Here is a 21675-nt window from a genome sequence, read left to right on the forward strand (position 1 = left end):
GTAAAAGTACAGTATAAAGTCTCTTATATAGTAAAGTACAAATAGGATACAAATAAAAATATCGACTTTACCTCTGTCTACACTATCAAACTTGTTTGACCAAAAAAGTGTGATGTGCCCAAATATTAGTGATATGCCCAAATATGGTACCGATATGATATTATCATGTTCATATATGGGCTTATCACATTGTTTTGTTTGATAATGTAGACAGAGCTTTAGACATTTACATGAATATGCAGTAAACAGAAAAATAAAGAGAAAATGCATGTCATGAGTTATGTATCATGCGTCAGAGATTGGGGATATATTTATTCATGCAATTGATGGCAAGACATCATGCACATTGCTAGGCTCACATTACTGTATGAAATGATTTGGTAGACAGCAGGACAGTGTCTACTGCTCCTCTCCCTTCACTTGGTAGTATAATACTAATGAGAGGGCTAAACCAATGATCTGTGGAGTAGTATTAAGTTTATACAAAATGTTATAGCATCATGCTCTTTAAGTGATGAATTATGTTTGCCATGGTAGTGCGGTAGAAACAATTAAATATGATGAAAATACAAATACGTATGGATGTTTTATGCATTTTATTTAATTTTTTGTGTCCTAAGGACGTTTGTTATTTTTACAGAATTCTTTTTCACTCAAGCTCCTGTGAATTCTGTTCCAGTGAGCTCTCATATGGGAGCTTCAACGTGCTCGAGAACAGAGCAATGTAAATGGTTTTTCTGCTTCTTCGTAATTTGTTGGTTATCTTAGGATATTTTATAGAACATTTTTTTGTGTAAAGCGCTTATATATGACTATTATTATTATTAAACCTTCCATTCTCTAGCAGAGTTACATTTCATCTATATAGCTTGTTCTGCATTCAAACACAAACGTTACATTTACTATTTTGGTAATCCGGTGGGAAGGTATTCCTTCCTATGTACGCTTAATTCTAGAGTGAACGAAACAAATTTTACAATTGCATAGGACTGCATCTATTGCTATTGTTAATGTGCTAGCATCAAGTATTCACGGGTTTATATTCTAAGTGCACAAAAAAAATATAAGTACTATATTTAACGATCTTTAAATAGTGTGTACTATTCCACGCCATGTGACCCACAATCATCCAATCAAAAGACAGGATTTTATTTAGGTGTTATATAATATAATATATATATAGTTGGTTCATTTTTACTGCGACTGTTGTATACAGTGTTTCAAAATGAAGTTTATTTCATGGTTGGAATGTGTTCTTACCTGGAAAAGACCAATTGCAATACCGATGGCTCCAATCTGGTACAAGTATTTTGAAAAATCATCCTTTAGCGCATCTTTACAACCCTTGAATATTGAAAATAGTATTAAATTGATTTAATATATTTACAGTACATCTTTGATTTAAAACAACAATTAGAAATCCATTTTTTAATTGGTATGTTTCTTGTTGTCCAAACCTGACTGAAGAAACCATGGATTTTGGTTTAGAGTAAAACATTATAAAATAACTTGTAAAATTACCCCCAGCCATCAGCACAAGCTCAGTTGTCTAGAGGTATGAACTCTAGGCTAGTGATCTGGAGGTCGTGGGTTCGAGCCTCACTCGAATATTCTCAAAGTACTTAGTATAAAGTACAAATTATGTCAAGAGTAGGGCAAAATAAAATAAGCCTATACTTACTTTAGTATAGACATTTGGCATTCTTTGCAATAAAACGCCATTTCCGCAGTTTTCAGTATTATCATCTCCCATACAACAACTTGGAGGTACACTGTTCATGTTTCCGTACAATGTAGTATTTCCCCAGTCGGTGAAGTTGTTAACGCCACAACATTTCTCCTGTAAATGAAAAAATCATTAACATTATATTATAATATATATGAACTAGATTACTTGCACAGATGAAGGGCTAGTGTTGCCGAAAGCTGTTTTACTTTATCATTTTGATTTAGCTTTTTGCTTTATTTTGTATCTCCATCGAGATCCAGCCACAGCATTGTAATTTTTTCAGTAATTTGTCTTTAGATTACTGTAATATTCTTGCTTTAAAATCGTTTAGAAAGAATCAAAATGTAAGACTGGAACAGAAACCTAATGACGCCAACATCCCTCATTAAACACGCAATCAAAATAGCATTACTCTCTCGATCCTCTACTTTAACAATTGTTTATATTTAAACGATTTGTCAGGCAGGCTAAGCAAAACAGAAAGTCTACCCTTCAAAAACAATGTGTACAATAAATTCTAAAATCATACATCAAGACAGCAATCAGCAAATTCAACTAAAATACAAAATTCATTTTTAAACTTTCTTGTATACCTGTATAACTGACCTTTTATCTTGGTAGTATTTCAACTACAATATAATATATTTTTATTATATTTTGTAAATATTTTTGCTGGTCTGTGAGAGAATACTTTAACATAGAAGACTAATTACAGAGGAATGTCAATAAACCAACTGTCACTTTTATACAGAGATACATAGTATAACCATAGAGATATTATAGTTCCCTTAGGTTCAGACCTAGGTTCGAATCCAGCTCTCGCCGCATTGCTTGTATCCGTAGGCAAGATACTTTACTTACGTTGCCTCTCTCCACCCAGGTGTATAAATGGGTACCCAGTTAGATCTAGACACAACTGCGCTGGTTACCGGCTGCATTATGGGAGTATGTTTCCATACGTGTTTGATCCCAAAAAATACTGGGGTAATAATGCTTGTAAAGCGCCTTTGAGCATGATTACTCATGAAAAGGGCGCTATATAAATCTGGTATTATTATTATATTATATATATAATATCTCTATGGTATAACAAAATATCAAGCAATTTGACAAATAAAGCATATGCTTGTATAATTTAAAAATCAATTTATATACATCCACAGGACAACCAAAAATGTCTTCCCTTAGAAAACAGTAAATATTCCATATGCAGCAATAAAGTTTTTATTTGCATGTTCCAACACATGCAATTGACTAGAGTCCAGGTGTTTGACCGTGCAGTTTACTAGAGTCCAGGTGTTGACCGTGCATTTCTAATTGAATGTCAGTACTTTTTTCCAAAACCGAGGGTGTACTGTACTTAGGACAGTCATTGACATTGTTTTGCTTCAAATATTTGTTTATATTTGATGGAAACTACTTGAACTACAACCAATAATAAACACTGTGCCAGTATGGCTGTTTATGTCACGTACGGCGCTCCATACGAGGGAACTCGTTGTTGTTGTTCCCCCATACGAATGCCACTGTTTGCTTTGTTAATAAGGTTACATTATTGTTATACCTCAAGTATTGGTTATTCAGTTGTATTATCTGTGTGAGTATTGTCTATATTATTACCAAGTTGGCGTGGTGGCAGTGGTGGGAGACAAAAATCCTACGCAACACATTTTACTGCCCACAAGAATACTGTAACTAATTGTAGATTTAATATCTTGTTTTTTGAAGATTTAAAGAAACTGAAACAATAATAATAATATAGCATGGTGTGGAAACTGTCTATCAAGTATCTTGTTTTTGTCTTCAATTTATTCTTTTTTTCTTTAGAATTTACAGAATTTTAAGATGAGTTAGAACTTTCAAATAATCAACATCTAAATAATCCAAAGCTAAATAATTGTAGAAGAAAATATGCCTGATTTTTCTTTGTAAGGCTTTTAAAAAAATAATGTTTAAACCGATCCACTCATTTTTTGGATATTGTATGCAGAGTTTTACTACTGTTTTGGCTTACTATGTTGAATAGTACGTACAGTAACGCAAAGTAGCCACAACACCAATACTGCACTGTACCATTAGGTGCGAGACAAATGTTTAAAGTTGTTTCAAGAAAAAGTTGGTTTTTAAAGAACGAGTTGTTGACTATGTTTAAGAGATAAACATTGTGCCGATCAAATTAAGTACTAGATACTAGATTGTATATTTTATATGTATATTCAAAAACAAAAGAACCAGAATGTAATGGACTGAGCCTTGAGATCAGATAGCATCTTTTGCTATGGTGTGTTCATTACTATACTAATACATGATTCATTTAGTAACATTAACAGTATGCCACTATTTCAAGAACATCATACTGTTTGACGGTTTCTGTATTCTTTTGTAATCTAAGAATGGTCAAATTACAGATTTCGTTATCATGCTCAAAAAATAAAATTCCATTCTCATTTGAATTGTTGTCATCTTTACGTACCATAATTTTCTTGAGCACCTCATTAAGAATTTTACTGTCCTGTAGATCAAATGATGACTTAAAAGTGAAAGAGGTTCTCTTTACTTTAATGCGAGAATCTTGTTTGGGAAAAACTAGTTCAAACAAATATCCAATATAAATTGTAAAGTGAAGGAAGAGGACAAAACTCAAAAAGAAAGAAGCTGAACAATACTTTTGAGGGAAAAAGAAATAGAAGAGAGAGTGAGTGTGCATGCATTCAAGAATTGTAATATGTAGCCATAACACTGGCAAGGGTTCAAGGCTCACTTGCTCCATGGCTCTGGTGGTACAGCGAGTCTTCTCGGATAAGGACTATAAACCGTAGGTCCAGAGTACACATCTAGACGTGTAAGGGGGTTACCCCGGTGTACTGATTATTACTGGACACTCTGGGAGAACAAGACTGAAGAGGTCACTTGGTAAAAAGAATAAATAAATAATAAATAAATTAATTACAAAACAACTAAAACGGCAAATAAGAAACAAAAAGGGTCTTTCACACTGGATCATTTAGTAAATATCTTATACCTAATAGGAAAAACCTCTAGAGCTGTCCACACAAGTACATATTTCACTCGCACCTTACTCACAAAGCTATGAAAACAAGTAGGTGAAATGTATGTGTGTTTTCGTCTGTCAAATTTACAGGCCATTTGCACAGCCAGTTAGAAAGTAAAACAAAAAGTCCAGTATGATTGTGGAAAACCATTGCTTCTAAATCATGTCGCAAAAGTGTCACAAACATAGATATAAAAACATTCTTTTATTGTACTTTTTTGTTTTATTACTATATACCATCAACTCTCCCACTAATGGACACCCTTGGGCTGGCCAAATATTTCTGGTTTTCCATTCGGAATGTGTTTTTAATGGTAAAAATGAATTTAGGGCTTTTGAACCTCGTGAAGAGTTTTGGTAGAGTTTCTGGTTTTTAGATAGTCTGGAATTGGGAGAGTTGACTGAAGTGAAACAAAGGACTTACAATATCTTGTAATTTGTCCCATGCAGTCGTTAATCCTTCCTCGTTTGTGGTATTGTACTTAGAAAGTCCCACCATCAAATCGGTAGATACGTATTGTTCAACATCGCTACGGTAGATGAATCCTACGATACCGGCAGCAAGTTCCAAGATGAAGATCAGAAGAAGGAACATAAAGAACTAAAAAAGAAACAAAACAATTATGAGTTAAATTTATACAATATAACAGTAGGAGTGTGTTACAAGAATTCAGTATATTTTCAGTAGTCATGGTCATGTCACCTGATGCATGTACTGTATCATGTCTGACGACAATAAAAGGCTTGCAGTTTTGTGTCTGTGATGCCAACCCTTCATCTCACATGGTTTACTGTGAAATTATTTAGAGGGTTGGGTGTTAGTTAATATTTAGGTATTACATGCTACTGGTCGGGCCTGTTGATGTCAGAAGACACAATACTGTAGGCTGTTTATTGTCTCTAGGCATGATTCTGTACGAGTATGTCTGATTATAAAATAATTTATTCATAAAAGAAACGGAGGCAGATGGTTGAACCACCCACGTTTTTTACATTTTTATCCTGGTTTAGAGGTTTTTGGTTGGTTTTTGTGCCTCAATCAAAACTAAATATTTGTGCTTTAAAACTGTTAAAAGAATAATATCCTTAAACTGAGAATTAATTTTATGGATCGAGTGCTTGACAGAACCCAGTACAACGGGACAGTAAGGAAGGCAAGTGAGCACCAAACTACAGTACCACTATGTGAGTAAAGCCTGGTTTCCATAAAATCGCTACACGACAGAGCGTAGCGATTCTATGGAAACGCTAAATATTCTTTGGTACGCGTATACGATTCATCGCCGACAAAATTGGCAAAGTTGAACATGGTTGAACTTTGCCGATTTGACTGCGATGAATCGGGGAGCCTTCCCGATTGCGTCGGCGACATCTGCGCGTGTAGCGATTTTAATGGCAACGCTGTAGCGATTTTAATGGAAACCAGGCTTTACACATTATACATACGGTTAACAGTAAACATGGGTTTTCCTTGTAAGCTCCAACACATCCGCAGAAGGCTACGATGACAACAATAACACCAGTTGCAATGAGGAGGTTAGCTGCACTGGCTAATGGAATACTGGGCAACAGTGTACCATATCCACCTTGTTCCTTAGCTAGCACTGCACCAGTTGCTAAAATGCCAATACCAGATATCTGAAATAAAGTTAATAAAACAATTTAATACAGACGTAGAAAACCTATTAAGGGGACACCTGTTGGCAGTTTTGTTAAAATATATATTGCTCATCATTTGATTCACACAGGAAAAGTGCTATCATTTTGTTTATAACAGCTCTGTCTACAATATCAAACTAGTTTGACAAAAAGAGTGTGATGCATCCAAATATGGTAGTGATATAATGTCATCGTGTCATATATATGGGCATATAAGATTTTTTCCACATAAAATTTGATAGTGTAGACAGAGCTTAAGGTGTAATAAACATTATATAGAATGTAGCAAACACATAAACGTTCTGCCGTTTCTATGAATATTCTCAATTCCTATTCTTCAAGGTAGATATTCTTTAACATACAAATTTAATTATTTTTTAAAATATACTTACGAAGAATAATAAATTGAAGACAAATACAAGGTACTTGAGACACTTTCCACAACCTTCAACACCCATGTTTTATTATTGTTGCAGCTTCTGAAAAACAAAATAATAAATGTACAATATAAATTACTGATTGCAGATTATGATAATGCAGTGACGCACTTGAGACATATTGCAACATAAGACACCTTGATATGATCTGATTATATCAGATTTACAGCCAGATTTAATATCAAGTTGTTGACAATAAAGTCTTAATAGTACGATATATGATTTTACAGTTAGAACTAGATGATTCAAGATTCAATTTATTTTCAAAATTGCAAAGATTATTTGATGAGATCATTGGTTAAAATTGGAAAAAGTGGAAGGGAAAAAAAACCAAAAGAGCAAAGCTCGATTTTTAATATTAATAATAATAGTCTTTTCTTAGGCTCTCAATGCGCTTTACATCAAAAATAAAAGCAGGAAATGTTAAATTAATGAAAGGCTTGTTTTTCCTTTACATATAAAACGAACAAGGACAATAAAAACATGACAATGACAAGACAATACATAAACAAATAAGACAATTTCTAGTAGAAATACTGTACTATTAAATGGGAAACTTTCGGGACACAAGGAAGTGTCCCCTTAATTAAAAGGCGAGCGCTGAATAGGTACGGATTAGCCGTAGTGTTAAAACATATTATTTCCCCTTGATTGCTACTGTACATAAGTGTCCCATAAATAGGGTTGTCCTAAAAAAGAGAATAATAGCTAACTTTTCACATCGTCATAACTATTTCCGAGATCTTTTTTGTTAAAAAAATTCCACCTATGAATTATATATATTCAGTGTGAATAGGTGTCATTAAGGCAATTTAGATATTACATATTCAGTAGTTATTCTCTAGTCACCAACATTTTTTTAAATTATTATTATTAGAATGTCTTAATAGGCAATTAAAATATCAACTTTAATGTATCTGAAGCTTGAAATGCCAGGCTTTGTAATTTGAACCGCGAAATAGCCACTCCTACATTAACCCACAAACCTGTACGGCTTGCTCTAAAGTGTAAACAACTATTTCAAAGTTATTGATCATTTATTAATCCAATTTAGAAAAAATATGTAGAGTAAAAATTACTTCCAAAATGTAATTCTTTTTTGTCATTTAGGATGCGTATCCTAGATTCAGTACAGGAAATTCTATTAAGAGAGGAAGTGTAGCAGGGTAGGGAAAAATGACCAATTATACCCCATTAGAAATTAAAAGATGGGTTGCAAAAGATAAGACATTCGGGTTAGCTATGCACTTCATTTAGACATTTTTAGGTCTCAAAAACCTGCCCCTTTCCCCCTCTATTTAAAAATCCTGGAAATATCACTGAAACTTTAATTTTCATACTGTAATGTCATTAATATAAATGATTTTTATTAGAAATTTATTAGAAATATGTTTATTCTGATATTGATGCTTTTTAAAAATATTTATCACTGAATATTAATTACGCTTAATAACTTCATGCTTTCTATAACAGTCAGAAATGTTAAGACAGTCCCTAATAATAATATTAATAAACAGTTGAAAACAAAATTGTGTATTAAAACCTTAGCAAATTAGTTTAGAGTACTGTAGGCCTACATACTGTAGTAACAGACAAAAACATGTTCACAATTCTTTATCAATGTCACTGTAATTGCCTTTAAAAAGTAATTGTATTCAACTTGTTGTAATTAGTATAAATTAGAAAATAGAAAGAGATATGAGTAGAAGTATTCTCTAATTGTCCATCTGTTTACACTACAGAAATTAAAATAATATTTGTCCATAATTTTTAATAACTCCACTTCCAAAGTCTCCATTTTGGCCATTACCGTACTTGATATCATAATTCACTGACACTACTAGTCTGAATAACATTCCAGGAATTACCCAAGGACCCTGGGAATATGTAGAGTAGTTGTACAAACATCATGCTATCCCTACAAGCTTAATTGGTACCTGACTATCCATTTAAACTTTCAACTGACACTGTTATACTATATATATAATAAGAGAAAGCACCTGCTCTGGGTCCTTTATAATATTTGTCTACAAATCTCACTTCTTCCAATGATAATATGCATAGAGTACACCACGGTACCATAAAGTAAAAAACAAAAATATGCTTGCTTAAAAGTTAAAATGAAAACAAAATCTGAATAAAAGAATGTGTTTAAAAAAAGACTCTTTAAAGTTAAAATGTTTTGTGCATTAATGAATTTATATTGTATTACAAAAAAAATATTGTAAAAAAATAAAAAATAATAATGTTTAAAAAAAAAGGTTATCCCTAGTAAAAATGTATAATAAATACTCTCTTGGGTTTTAACACCAACTACATCTTTAGTAAAAAAAAACTCACCTAAAATAATCTCCAGTGATAATATATAGTGTACCTAGACTGTAGTCTCTGCTCTAAGTGAACGGGGTGTGGCTGGATAGTAAGTTTTAGCTTGACTGAAACAAGTTTCTATTCGTTGAAATGCTCAGTGAGTTCTTAATGGTCATGGCCTACTGCATGACTCACTGATTACGTTGCTTCCTGCTCTTGAAATTCTACAGTCTAGAAAACTGATAGTACTGTATGCTAAAAGTGGATATTACAATTGGGCATACTACAGCCCCAGGAGATTATCCCTCCTACACAATTCCCTTCCCACACAAAATTATTTAAGACAAAATAGGCTTGAAAAAATACTAGGCCTAATAAGGAAAGAGTGATCATTCTAAGTTCCCTGGCTTAATCAATAAGTCTCTGTAAAAGTAATTAATTTATTGTATTAAAATGATTATAAACAATATACTAGTATTTATGGTAATTAAAATTTTAAATTGACTAAATGAAGCAAAACATAAAGCTCTGTCTACATTTTATGTGACAAAAAATGTCATATATGGATATGATGATGTCATATTCACTACCATATTTGGGCAACCACACTTTTTTTGTCAAACTAGTTTGATAGTGTAAAAAGAGATTAAGATAATTGATAAAATCAAAGATAACATTTTTAAAATTTAGCCGCTAATTAGAGTAATATTGCACAGAGCAACATTACGTTTCAGAAAAAACACCTCTAAAACTATAACAATTATGCAAATATGCACTTTTTAAATATTAATACTGTATCTAAAAATGCTGGTACATAGCAACGAGTCTTAACATCTTTAATGATTTTACATGCAACAAATCATGAATATCAAACGTTTTTAGTAACATATGTTCGAATAAAATCCCTGAAAAGGGAATTGACTAGTATTTTGTTCATGTTTTGGGGACGTATATCTCGGTATCTTTATTTTAAAAAACAATTTACTGAGAAATCCGTAGCAGTAAAAAAAAAAATGGATTGAGGATTTGTTTACAACAGGCCTTTAATTAAAAACATGAATAGGCCTACAAACAATTTCATACAAAAAAATCTACAAAAAAGAGAAAGAAAAAAGAGAGAAGCAGCCACATATAAAACTTTTATTTAAAAAAATGGTTATTAAACAAATCTAAAACATATTTTTCTAGACATTCAGTCATTGACAGAAAGTTACTTATTTTCAGACTGATGATTAAGTACTCGACTAAATAGTCATATTTAAGAATAAAACCAAAGTCTGTAGGGTATTGCTTGCATCAATCGTGACCTTTCTAAGTCAGCGATTTGCGACATAAGCGTGTAAAGGCCGTGCTCAACGTAGTAAAGTCAACGTACAGCAACCTGTGTAAAGGAAGCGCCTATGCCGTCAGCATAACCTTTCAGATCTACTTTATCAAACATACTTGGTTGGCCACTTTCCTGATTAAATTTCATATCTGTATTGGACAGTGCGATGACAGTGCGTATTAAGCAAGTCATCGCATGTAAAATTAAAATCTAAAGTAAAACGGTTTACAGTACTTTATGTTCTGCGTCCTTCAAGAATGTTTGCCGTGTATGGCTATAAATAGTCTGATTATCCGAAACTCTGAAAACTTTCTTTAACTCTTTCTTTAACTTTCTTGATGGAACTTTGATGGAAATTTGCGGTACACCAACTGTACTGTACACCACATATAGTTCTGAAAAGTTTTGATCAATACTCCTGAGGACGATCAAAGTATATTAATCGAAACATCGAGAAACTAAACGGTTCTTTTCAGAACTATATAAACGTGGTGTACTGCAAACTTTATATCAACATGTTGTTGTAAACAGCTCTCCAATGAAAATTTGATTTCACTTCCAAGTATACCGCATATAACTGATACAATATGTTAATCAATTCTACATAGGAAACAATTATGTGTACAGAGTTTAAAAACTAAATAATAATACTGTACAATACTTTGAATGATAAACAACACAATGAATTCAAAGCCACAAGCGCACAGCATTAACAAAACATCTAACATGGATGAACACTCCTCAGTGGTGGATCCAGGATTTTGAAATAGGGTGGGGTAGGGGTTTTTACTAGTGACAATATCTTTTCTGTCACCACTCAGCGGATCTGGAACGCGCTTCCTGTCGATTTAAAAGGAGTGAATTCGGCACTCGGTGGAGAGCAAAACAAAAGAATGTATATATTTACTGCAATGCTATAATGATAATATTCATCAGCAGCGCTTTAAAGAAAAAAACCATCAAGATTAGATCGCTTTGCTCATACAAGAAAGGATGCTAAAATGCTCCTTAAAATACTTCTTGTTTGACCTCATTCTACTACTATATCTGTAATGTACCTTGACCTTTTAATAGGCTATTGACCTTTAAAAATGCTGCTACTAGCCTGGGTGCAGTACAAATTTTGCGGGAAAAAAGTATAGGAAAATTTTTTTCTTTTTTTTCTTATAGAGTACAGGGGCGCAGCCAGCAAAGAATTAAAGGGGGGGTCAAACAATATGTGAGTATTTTGCGAGCGAAGCGAGCAACCATGGGCTGGGGGCCAGGGGGCGAAGCCCCCTGGAAGCTTTGGCGGTCTAGGGCAATCTAGATCATTTGAATCGGTTTACGCACAAACAAATATGACAATGTTAACACTAATAAATTGAAACAAAGAAAACAAAAAACAACATTTTTATATTCCAGGCTGCCACAGACAAACACTTTTTTTCTTGCTTGTTTGTTGATTTGTGTAGAGAGGCTGTAAACTCAAGAGGAATTATTTGAATTCCTCCTTTTTCACCAATACAAAAGTTGCATGAAATGAACGTAGAGATGCAAAAGTTTGAAAAAAGATATTAGAATGATAGCATGGAGTGATATTATTGAGAACCGTAAGGTTAGAGTTCATACACTGTGCAAGTCCAAGAAGCTATCTTGGCTCCGTGTGTATGTGAGACGCTTATCATACCCAGTACATACAATATTTTGTTTAAAAATATACCTATTTTGTTCGAATGTATAGTATAGGTGATAGCTTATACATAATTGTAATAACTAACTTCTAAATTATTATCATACATTTTACGTTAGTTACTATAACGGCGCTCTAGACATCGCGTGATGCATCTTTAAACATAAGTTTGGAACATTCTTCTTGGCTTGGAGACAGAATTCGCGAATGCCATTCTCTGTATTAATGTTCATGTTAAAGTGTATGTTCAAGAGGCACAATCCCGAAAGCTACTCATAAGACATGTGATTTCGCAAACAGGTTTTCGTTCTCCATAAAGTCGAAAAACTCCGCTCAGCTTCAGCAGACGTTACGGGCATAGGGCCTACGCGATTAGAAGAAGTGCACGCACATTCGGGAACACATCTGGATCCGCTAATTTTACACAGTCGCTTCCATCACTGAAGCTCGGAATGAAGATGTTTGTGTCTTGGCAGATCATCGTACCAAATTCAAGTTCCTTGAAGACTTCTTCAACATTACACTTCGATAGACTTGGGTGCTACGCCAAATATGTTAGAGCATGGCCTGTTATCGGCAGAAAAACGGGTTTTTAACTCGGTTTGTTGATTTGGTAATACTGCTCGGTAGTAATCTTCCACAGTATCTCCAGGATGATTTGATCTGTATTGTTGTCTCATGTTTTTATTTATTTTTTCTAAAAAAAAGGGGGGGTCAGGACCCCCGTGACCCCCCCACTGGCTGCGCCCCTGGAGTATACCATATAGAATGGCAGAAAAAAAATCCCCATCTCAGGGTCTTGGGGAAATTTTTTTACGGCACTTTTAAATTTTGGCCTATATAACACACACAAATGCCTATTAACACACACAAATACCTATATATAGGGGATAGGGAAAACCAATTCACATTTTTTTTTACTTGGAGTTGTGTTATGATGATTAAAATTTGCTGAGGCTTACTTTAATAACTACTTCTCATAGTAGTTGATAAATCGAGTCGATAACAATGACATCATCATGCCAGAATCCAATATGGCGTCCAATTTGGCGGAAAAAACAGGGCATTGCTAAACCCCCAAAAACCCTTGCAAACCTAAAAAAAAGCATAGCAAACCCCACCGAACCAACATAAAAGTGATTGAATCATATAGTGTACGACCCACTGGGTATATCCATGTAAAAAAAAAAATTAAATTTCTACTGTTAACTACTTATTTTTGGGATAAAACATCATTTTTTGGTCAAAAATGATTGCTAAACCCTGCAAACCTCCAAAAAAACATAGCAAACCCCACCGAACCAACATAATAAAAGTGATTGAATCATGTAGTGTACGACCCACTGGGTATATCCATGTTTTAAAAAAATAAAATTTCTACTGTTAACTACTTATTTTTGGGGTAAAACATCATTTTTTGGTAAAAAATGATTGCTAATTTTTAACCAAAAAATGATGTTTTATCCCCAAAATAAGTAGTTAACAGTAGAAATTTTAATTTTTTTTTAGATGGACATACCCAGTGGTTCGTACACTCCATGATTCAATCACTTTTATGTCGGTTCGGTGGGGTTTTCTATGTTTTTTTTTTAGGTTTGCGGGGGTTTAGCAATACCCTGTTTTTCTCGCCAAATTGGACGCCATATTGGATTCTGGCATGATGATGTCATCGTATCGACTTGATTTATCAACTACTATGAGAAGTAGTTATTAAAGTAAGCCTCTAGTAATTTTAATCATTAAAACACAACTGCAAGTAACAAAAACTGTTAATTGATTTTCCCTATCCCCTATATATAGGTATTTGTGTATGTTAATAGGAATTTGTGTGTGTTATATAGGCCAAAATTTAAAAGTGCCATAAAAAATTTTCCCCAAGACCCTGGGATGGAGATTTTTTTTCGGACATTCTATATGGTATACTCTATTAGAAAAACCCCAAAAAAATTTTCCTATACTTTTTTCCCGCAAATGTGTATAATAATTGTTCTGCACCCAGGCTACTACTACAAATATCAATTATTAATCATTTTTAATATTATTTTTGCTTTTGATATTTTAATACTATGCTATATTGTTACTTATGTTCCAACAAATGTAAGCGATACACAGTTAGCTGACCAATCACAACTGGATAGATCACCCGAACTACCGCTTGTGATTGGTCAACTCACTTATGTTGCGCTTACGTCCTTGTGTTGTATCCAAGTGGAAACCAGGTGAGCTCTCATATGCGAGTTTCAAAGTGCTGGAGTAAATGATTTTGATTTTCTTCTTGTTTTGGTTATCTTATTTTATGGATCATTTTTGTGTAAAGCGTACAAAGGCATGTGGCGCATTGTGTTGGACGTTCAACTACTGATCGTGAGATCGAGGTTTCAATTGAACTCTCGCCGCATTGCTTGTATCCTTAGGCAAGATACTTTACTTACGTTTGCCTCTCTCCACCCAGGTGTATAAATGGGAACCCGGTTAGATCAAGACACAACTTTGCGGTGATTACTAGCTGCATTATGGGAGACTGTTTCCATACGTGTTTGATCCAAAAACAATGACTGGGGTAATAATGTTCAGCGCTTAGAGGTTTCACAACATTAGGCGCTATATAAATCCAGGATATTATTATTATTATTATGAAAACATTGTAATAGGTGCTATATAAGACTATTATTATAGTGGATGATAATTCAAGTGTGCAATTCATATTCATACAAACGTACTAAATGACAGGCATTCAAAATAGTGTACACATTAGAAACTTTGCATCACTTAATAATGTACTGAACTGTTTTGTGCATCTACATCATTTAAAATTGCAGTTTCAGATACATTCTTCTTAAAAATCGGGGTACTAACAAGTATAAAATTACATTCTGAACCTACATAATTTTCAAAATTTTAAAGGGAAACAGGTCTGACTGAGCCACCTGATCTACCTATAAATAATTTTGTTGAGAATTTACTATAGAACAATAAACAATAATGTTGACTATGAAACTAAGGCCCACACAATTACTATGCTCCTAACAAAATGACAACAACCCTAATCCCTAACTAGATTTAATTCGTCACTATGACGAATTATAGGTTATATGCATTGATAATTAAAATAAAGATAATTTATTTTTAAAAGATATTTTGATTCATTTATTTTCTCAGATTCTTTAAATAATATATAATATATGATAGGACCTTGCTAACGCGAATACAATAGCCGGTATCACAATCCGATCAAAGATCCCTCTGCGTATAATGTCATAAACCACATTTGCTGTTACATAATAATAAAGACATAAGTTATTTTTTATCTAGATTTCATTATAAATCATGTGTATAATATATACACTAAGAAATAAATTTGAACAAACAATACGGATAATAAAAAAAAAAATTTATTTCGTTTCCCAAGGTGAGACTCGATCTCGGTACCTTGAGTGCCATAGACACGAGCACACACCACCGAGCCATACACAACTGACTAAAAATTGTAGAAAAATTCCTCCGTGTATTTACTATGCAGTAACCACTTTGGTGCAGATAGATTATTACATACCGCAATGAATTATAATTTTTTACTATGATGACATCTCTAAAAATGTACAAAAATGATGCACTGTCAAACTATATACTTTTAACTTTAATATATGAACTTTTGAAGGAAGAAAGTTAATGTTAAGTTTGTTATTTTGGCCTAAGAAAATGTCATAATTTGTTTGATTGTCGAAATGAATTTTTTTAAATTTAATATGCAATTAATTATGGCTTAATCAACTTTTGTTCCCTTAGCTTAATAATAAATCATACATAAGATACATACACTTCAAGAAAATTAAATAAAAAATATGTGTTCCCGAGCATTCTGACGATCTATATTAATTTTAAAATTTAGCATATTTTCACCATTTTGTTAACTTACACGTGCGTAGCCTGTCACTTTTGACGTGCTCGTATAAGGCAATTACGCGTTGAAAAGTGAATAAAATATGATGATATTATTAAAGAAAGGTTGTACAACCGAAATCGGACAAAAAGAGTGCGCATTAACGTATAACGCGCAGTGCGCGTGCAAAAATCTGCGCACTCATGGCAATTTTTTAAACGCTTAAAATTGCCTGAAACGTACTCTAATTTCATCGAAAATAAATTTTGACAATTTTGAACATTTTAAGCGCGCGTACGCAAGCGTTATATGCGCTACGCACGTAATTGTATTGCCATATGATGAAATATGACCTGAAATTTATGAGTACCAAATTTTGTTTAATTGTGATTCATGCTTGTGAAGATATGATTACAAACGTGATTTCGTAAAATCGCGCGTAGACCGCGTAATTTTTGATTACGCATCGTGAAAATATAACCACATCGATTCCTGGCCATAAGGAATATACTCTGAAAAATTGACTTAGATAGATGAAACTGATATCAAGATAATTCACGGACAAAATAGTGCTAAGGAAAGAATAAATAAATAAAGATTTTGACAGAATCAAGAGGTTATATGCATGATAATGCATATAACCTAACAATGCAGAATGTTGTTAAACTCCCACCTACAGACTTCAAAGTGATGTGAGAATTGAGACAGCTTCCGAACACAGTAGTATAACTTCCTCAATAAATAAAACCTAGGTATTATTTTACCTATTAGATTGTCTAAGATATTATTCAATCGGAAACTGAAGATTGAAGGCCATTTGCAATTTAGTTTTGCATTCTTGGGGACATTTGTTTTCCCGCATAAACAACCACTTGTTGGTAATTCAAGTACCTTGAATTAAGTCATTGTGGTGTATCTTCTCCGTATTACGTCTTTCCTTCATAAGTTCTACAGTATGACGTACAAGGTAGTGAATTACTAAACAAAGTTCCTTAAGTCTTTAATATTTTTTCTGTAGAGTCACATGAAATGGTGTGTCAACTACTTAAAATGAGTAAACCTTGAGTGGTTGTGGTATTTTTTTCTATTATCGTGTTACGTCAATCCTTTTCATGTGATGCACAATTGTGATTAATCTGTCAGCTTCTAAATTCTGCAATCATGCTGGATTTAAAAAAAAGTTATGATAGCTTATGGGTATTCTTATCCAATGAGTGTAGCACATTCTTAAAATGATCAACTCAATAGCTAGTCATGTCACAAAAGCAACTAAGTCGAGTCGACAATCGGTTAAGGCAGGGGCACAGCAAACCATACTGGTAGCTATACAATCGGCACAGGTTCACAGGTTTCTGGTGGTAGAAAAAGTTTTGTCGGATAAGGACTAAGTAACTGGAGGTCCAGTGTAGACATCTTTTAGAAGAGTAGGGGGTTACTCCTTAGCCATACTGTAGCTATACAATTGGCACAGGTTCAAGACAATCCCCGACCATTGTTCCGGTGGTAGAACCAGTCTTGTTGGATAAGAACTTAATAACTGGAGGTCCAGTGTACACATCTTTCAGAAGAGTAGGGGGGGGGGGGGGGTTTACTCCTTAGCCCCGGCCGTTTGGTGTCGGCACTCGACAAGAAGGGGAGTAGAAAGTTGTGGTATGTGTCATCCATACCTGTGCGCAATTCAGCCCAGTAGGCTGCATTTGCAGGTTATTCCCCATTTACATTTACTTAGCCATTATATTATTATATAGCCATCGGTAGGTGCTGACATGGTGGCTTTTATGGGTCAGTAGAGTGCTTAATCGAAATTTCTTTCATATGAGGATAAATAGATAGTTTGAGCGCAAAAGAAGTTATTTATTAATTATTTACAAAAAACCCTGAACAACAAAAATGATGAAGATGAAGATAAAGTGAAGGCTAAAAATAAAGCAAGGTTAATAATATATAATAATGTTATGTCAATCTTATATAGCGCTTAATGCACAAAGCCTCTAAGCACTTCACATTATTACCCCAGTCAGTTTTGGATCAAACTATCTGGAAAACATACTCCCATATAATAAATGTTGCAGCCAGTAATCAGCACAGTGTTTTGACCTATACAAGGTACCCAACACACTGAACCACATGCCCTTACATACTGAAAAGTTTATCCCTACATTCTGATTACCTATAGTTATATTCAAATAATATTCTCAATCATCTTCAAGGTTCATAAACATTTGTAGCCAATTAACAGGCGCCAAAATAATTTAGTGAAGTTCACAGTATTTTATTGGACCTTGCAAATACATGACGTAAACCTCTTTTGAAGCTGGGGCTTAACTCCTATTTTCAATTTAAATTTTACAATTTATCATAACAAATATTACCAAATTTATTATTTTATTTTCATTAATTACTTTATGAAATCCTTTTACAAAATCATGTCCTGTAGTTTACGATAAACTGGCTCTTGAGTTTGTAGCTATTTTAAAACATGACTATATATGGTGATTCTAGGTCAATTGCACACTTAAAGACACCACTGACATAAAGTAGCATATTACTCATAATGGACCAGCTTGGAAAATGTCTCCATGAATCCAAAATGAGTATACATATGTCATTTCTATTTAATTGCATTAATTCTCATGGTAATTCAAATTTTGTAAGTTCATTGGTATTTATTATAAGTAGTAGAGCAGTGTTCCTATTAAAAATTCAACGTGCCATTTAGCAGATTGCGTTTTAAAAGCACACTACGTTCACATTTTATGATGGCTTAAACAGCTAATTGCCTGTTTGTTACATTACACAACATTTGATTTAGATTACAGTGTATAATGTCTTAAATAATTCACAATTGTTGTACTTTGTGAAATGACAATTATAATATTTTATATGGTTGAATGTACAGAAACTAGACAATATCTACAGTATATATATAATTTAGAAACCTGAGCTGCCCTGACGAGATCTAATAAGATCGAAACAGTTCTGTCTGCAAATATATATATATATCAATATCACAGCCATTTTCCTCTTTACTTTGGGACCATTTGTTACAGTATGTTTGTAATATTTATTGTTATGTCATAAAACAAAATATAAATACAAGATGAACTTGGTAACTTGACCATTTTGCTTACTTTACTGTAGCCAAATCCAACTATTGCTTGTGGCTAAAATACTCTGCAGCTTCAGAACATACAGACACTTTAGAACCACTTATTTGGGATACCCCTACAAATAAACACAGCGAACAATGTACTGTATCAATGAAGAGCAAATGTATATTTTAAACACTATATGACCAATCTCTATTCAGGGACATTTTCCTGAAAGTCACAATACAGTATAATGGAATTTTCTGATTTTATTTCACTATACCTAGCATAAAAAAGGAGGGGGGAGGCGTAGCTGTAGTGTTTGATCTGTATCCACCCCTGTTTTGCATTGAATCAAGAATGATTAGTATAATATATTATCATAGAATGTATTTGAAGTAATTTACTAAAATGCGAAATAAAATATTTTAGCTTTGAGAACAAAATATCAAGGAAAATATGAATGGAACCTTGTGAGAGAAAGTCCTACAAATCTACCCCACCCACTCAAACTTGATCAATTCAATCCCTGATCCCTCAAATCCCTAATCCATACAAGATTTCCCATTGGGATAAGTTGTCTCCGCTGAGATTTACTTCGTAAATTTCTATGTGTCATCCACCTAATGCAGTACAGCACGCAACATGCGAATGACATGACACTGTGTACGATAACTCACAAAAAAAAACAAGAAATGAGTGGGAGAAGAATAATTTAAACCATATTTATAATTTAGTACTAGAAGCACTTTATAAGATCTGATTAATATTTTATTCTAAATATGTACCCTCCAATTCTCCCCCTCCGTGAGCTTTCGCTTCGTGAATTTTGAACACATCACGGACTGTACAAGAGCTTCAATCCAAACTGGAAGTGTGACCATGTTTCTTCAGGTCAAGAGAAACGGAGACTTGGACTTTGGTGATCTTTATTTTAATTCAATTTCTTCGTCCATATAATAGGCTAATTAAATACATTAGTATCAAACTATCATGTTATAATTCTATGTCGTAATGTCTCCACATTACTAAAAGAAATGAAATACTACTACTATGAAAGTTCCCACATGAAGGTGTGGTTGTTGACTAGTCCATTATGGTACAGGGATGTTCTAGGAACTTTTAACTTTTCGTATTTACAGTAAGCCCTCCCTCTGAAGAGCATGGGCTATTTTTGGTTTTATCCAGGTAAGCTAGGCACGAAATAGACAATCAGTACAAGGACCTAACAGAAGGTGTTAGTAATTAGGGTCTTTTTAAATGTGGGCAGGGATAAGAGGGGGATATTATATGGGTAGTGTCGTGGACGCCATTTTCTCCCTTTTCCTTGAACATCTTTCACTTTTGTGCTTTGCAATTTTTGGCATTTTTTGTTTGCACTTTAAAAATTCAAAACCATTAACCTGCTTTTTATAATAGGATAATCTATAATTTAATATTTGAGATTTACCAGTCAATTTGTGCGACATACAACAACCAAAAAAAGACAACTGCTATTGCCGGGAAATACTGTCACAAATTGCCAACATCCTGAATGAAATTTTCAAGGATAAAAACGTTATAAATGAAATTATTTCTCGATGAATATAAAAACCAATTATAAATTATATTCCTTTATGTTTAGGATGTGCTTCCTAATTTGTTAAACTCTTTGTTTCCATAGAAAATGTAAACGTTTATTTATTTTAAACTTTTTATTATTTGATTAATTAAATTAAATCACTGAATAACAGGTGACACCATTTTCAAAGAGCAAACAAGAAATGTGGAAATAATTTGAATGATTGCAATAATTGCATAATTATAAAAATATTATAATCAAAGGCTATATAACAAAACTTATAATGTTGAGTGGAAAGTTAAATTAACAACTAGAATATTTACTTTTTGAAAATATATAAGCCAAATGGTATGGTTCAGTATGTCGACTATCGCTACAACAATTTATTTAATATTCGTAATCCACAACGTGTTACTCGTAGCTCTTCTTCTGTTGGTACTCTTTTTGATATTCGTCGCTGCAGAACTGAATCTTCTTTTCAATCATATATCCCACGTGTTACCAGAATTTGGAATAACTTACCCAGTGAAATCCGCAACTTAAATATTTCTGTTAGTTCTTTTAAAACCAAATTACTTAATTATCTCAATATTTATTTTTTAAATAATTTTGATATTGAAAATGTGTGTAGTTGGTCGCTTTCTTGTCGATGCTTTTATTGTAGAACGTAATTTATTTATTTTTCTCTGTTCTGGGTTGACCAACTAGCATAGGTGTTTAGCACCTGTTTGGTCTTTCCGTGCCTCCTTTTATAATTGTTTTGTCTTCTTATGTTTATGGCAGAAATTGAATAAATAAATAAATAAATGATGATATTCCAGTTGTTGTATCAACTCGATATATACCACCGTTAAGATCTGTCCAGTACAGGTAGTTTCTATAAATATCAATTCTACGCGGACGCTTTCCAGCAAGAATTAATCTTCTGTTAGAGTGGAAAGTCCTAAACTAACAACTAG

The 21675-nt window shown here is 33.3% G+C and overlaps 1 protein-coding gene across 6 annotated transcripts in view; it reads right to left on the reverse strand.

The window, feature by feature from the left end:
- The window catches only part of LOC140054650 (tetraspanin-9-like), a 35674-nt gene that overhangs the window by 2645 nt on the left and 11354 nt on the right, over positions 1-21675 (reverse strand). For 4 of the 6 annotated variants that reach the window (XM_072099722.1, XM_072099723.1, XM_072099724.1 and 1 more), the window contains 5 exons: positions 6833-6919; positions 6228-6419; positions 5206-5382; positions 1682-1840; positions 1261-1344 (listed from right to left, as the gene is read on the reverse strand). In XM_072099722.1, the coding sequence (XP_071955823.1) occupies positions 1261-1344; positions 1682-1840; positions 5206-5382; positions 6228-6419; positions 6833-6898 (678 nt within the window). In that variant the 5' untranslated portion in view covers positions 6899-6919. Of the gene's footprint in view, positions 1-359; positions 460-1260; positions 1345-1681; positions 1841-5205; positions 5383-6227; positions 6420-6832; positions 6920-9217; positions 9325-21675 lie in introns of those variants that run through there. The other 2 variants (XM_072099725.1, XM_072099720.1) reach the window with 2 other exon arrangements.

Source organism: Antedon mediterranea, chromosome 7 (genome assembly GCF_964355755.1).
Source record: "Antedon mediterranea chromosome 7, ecAntMedi1.1, whole genome shotgun sequence".
NCBI lineage: Eukaryota > Metazoa > Echinodermata > Crinoidea > Comatulida > Antedonidae > Antedon > Antedon mediterranea.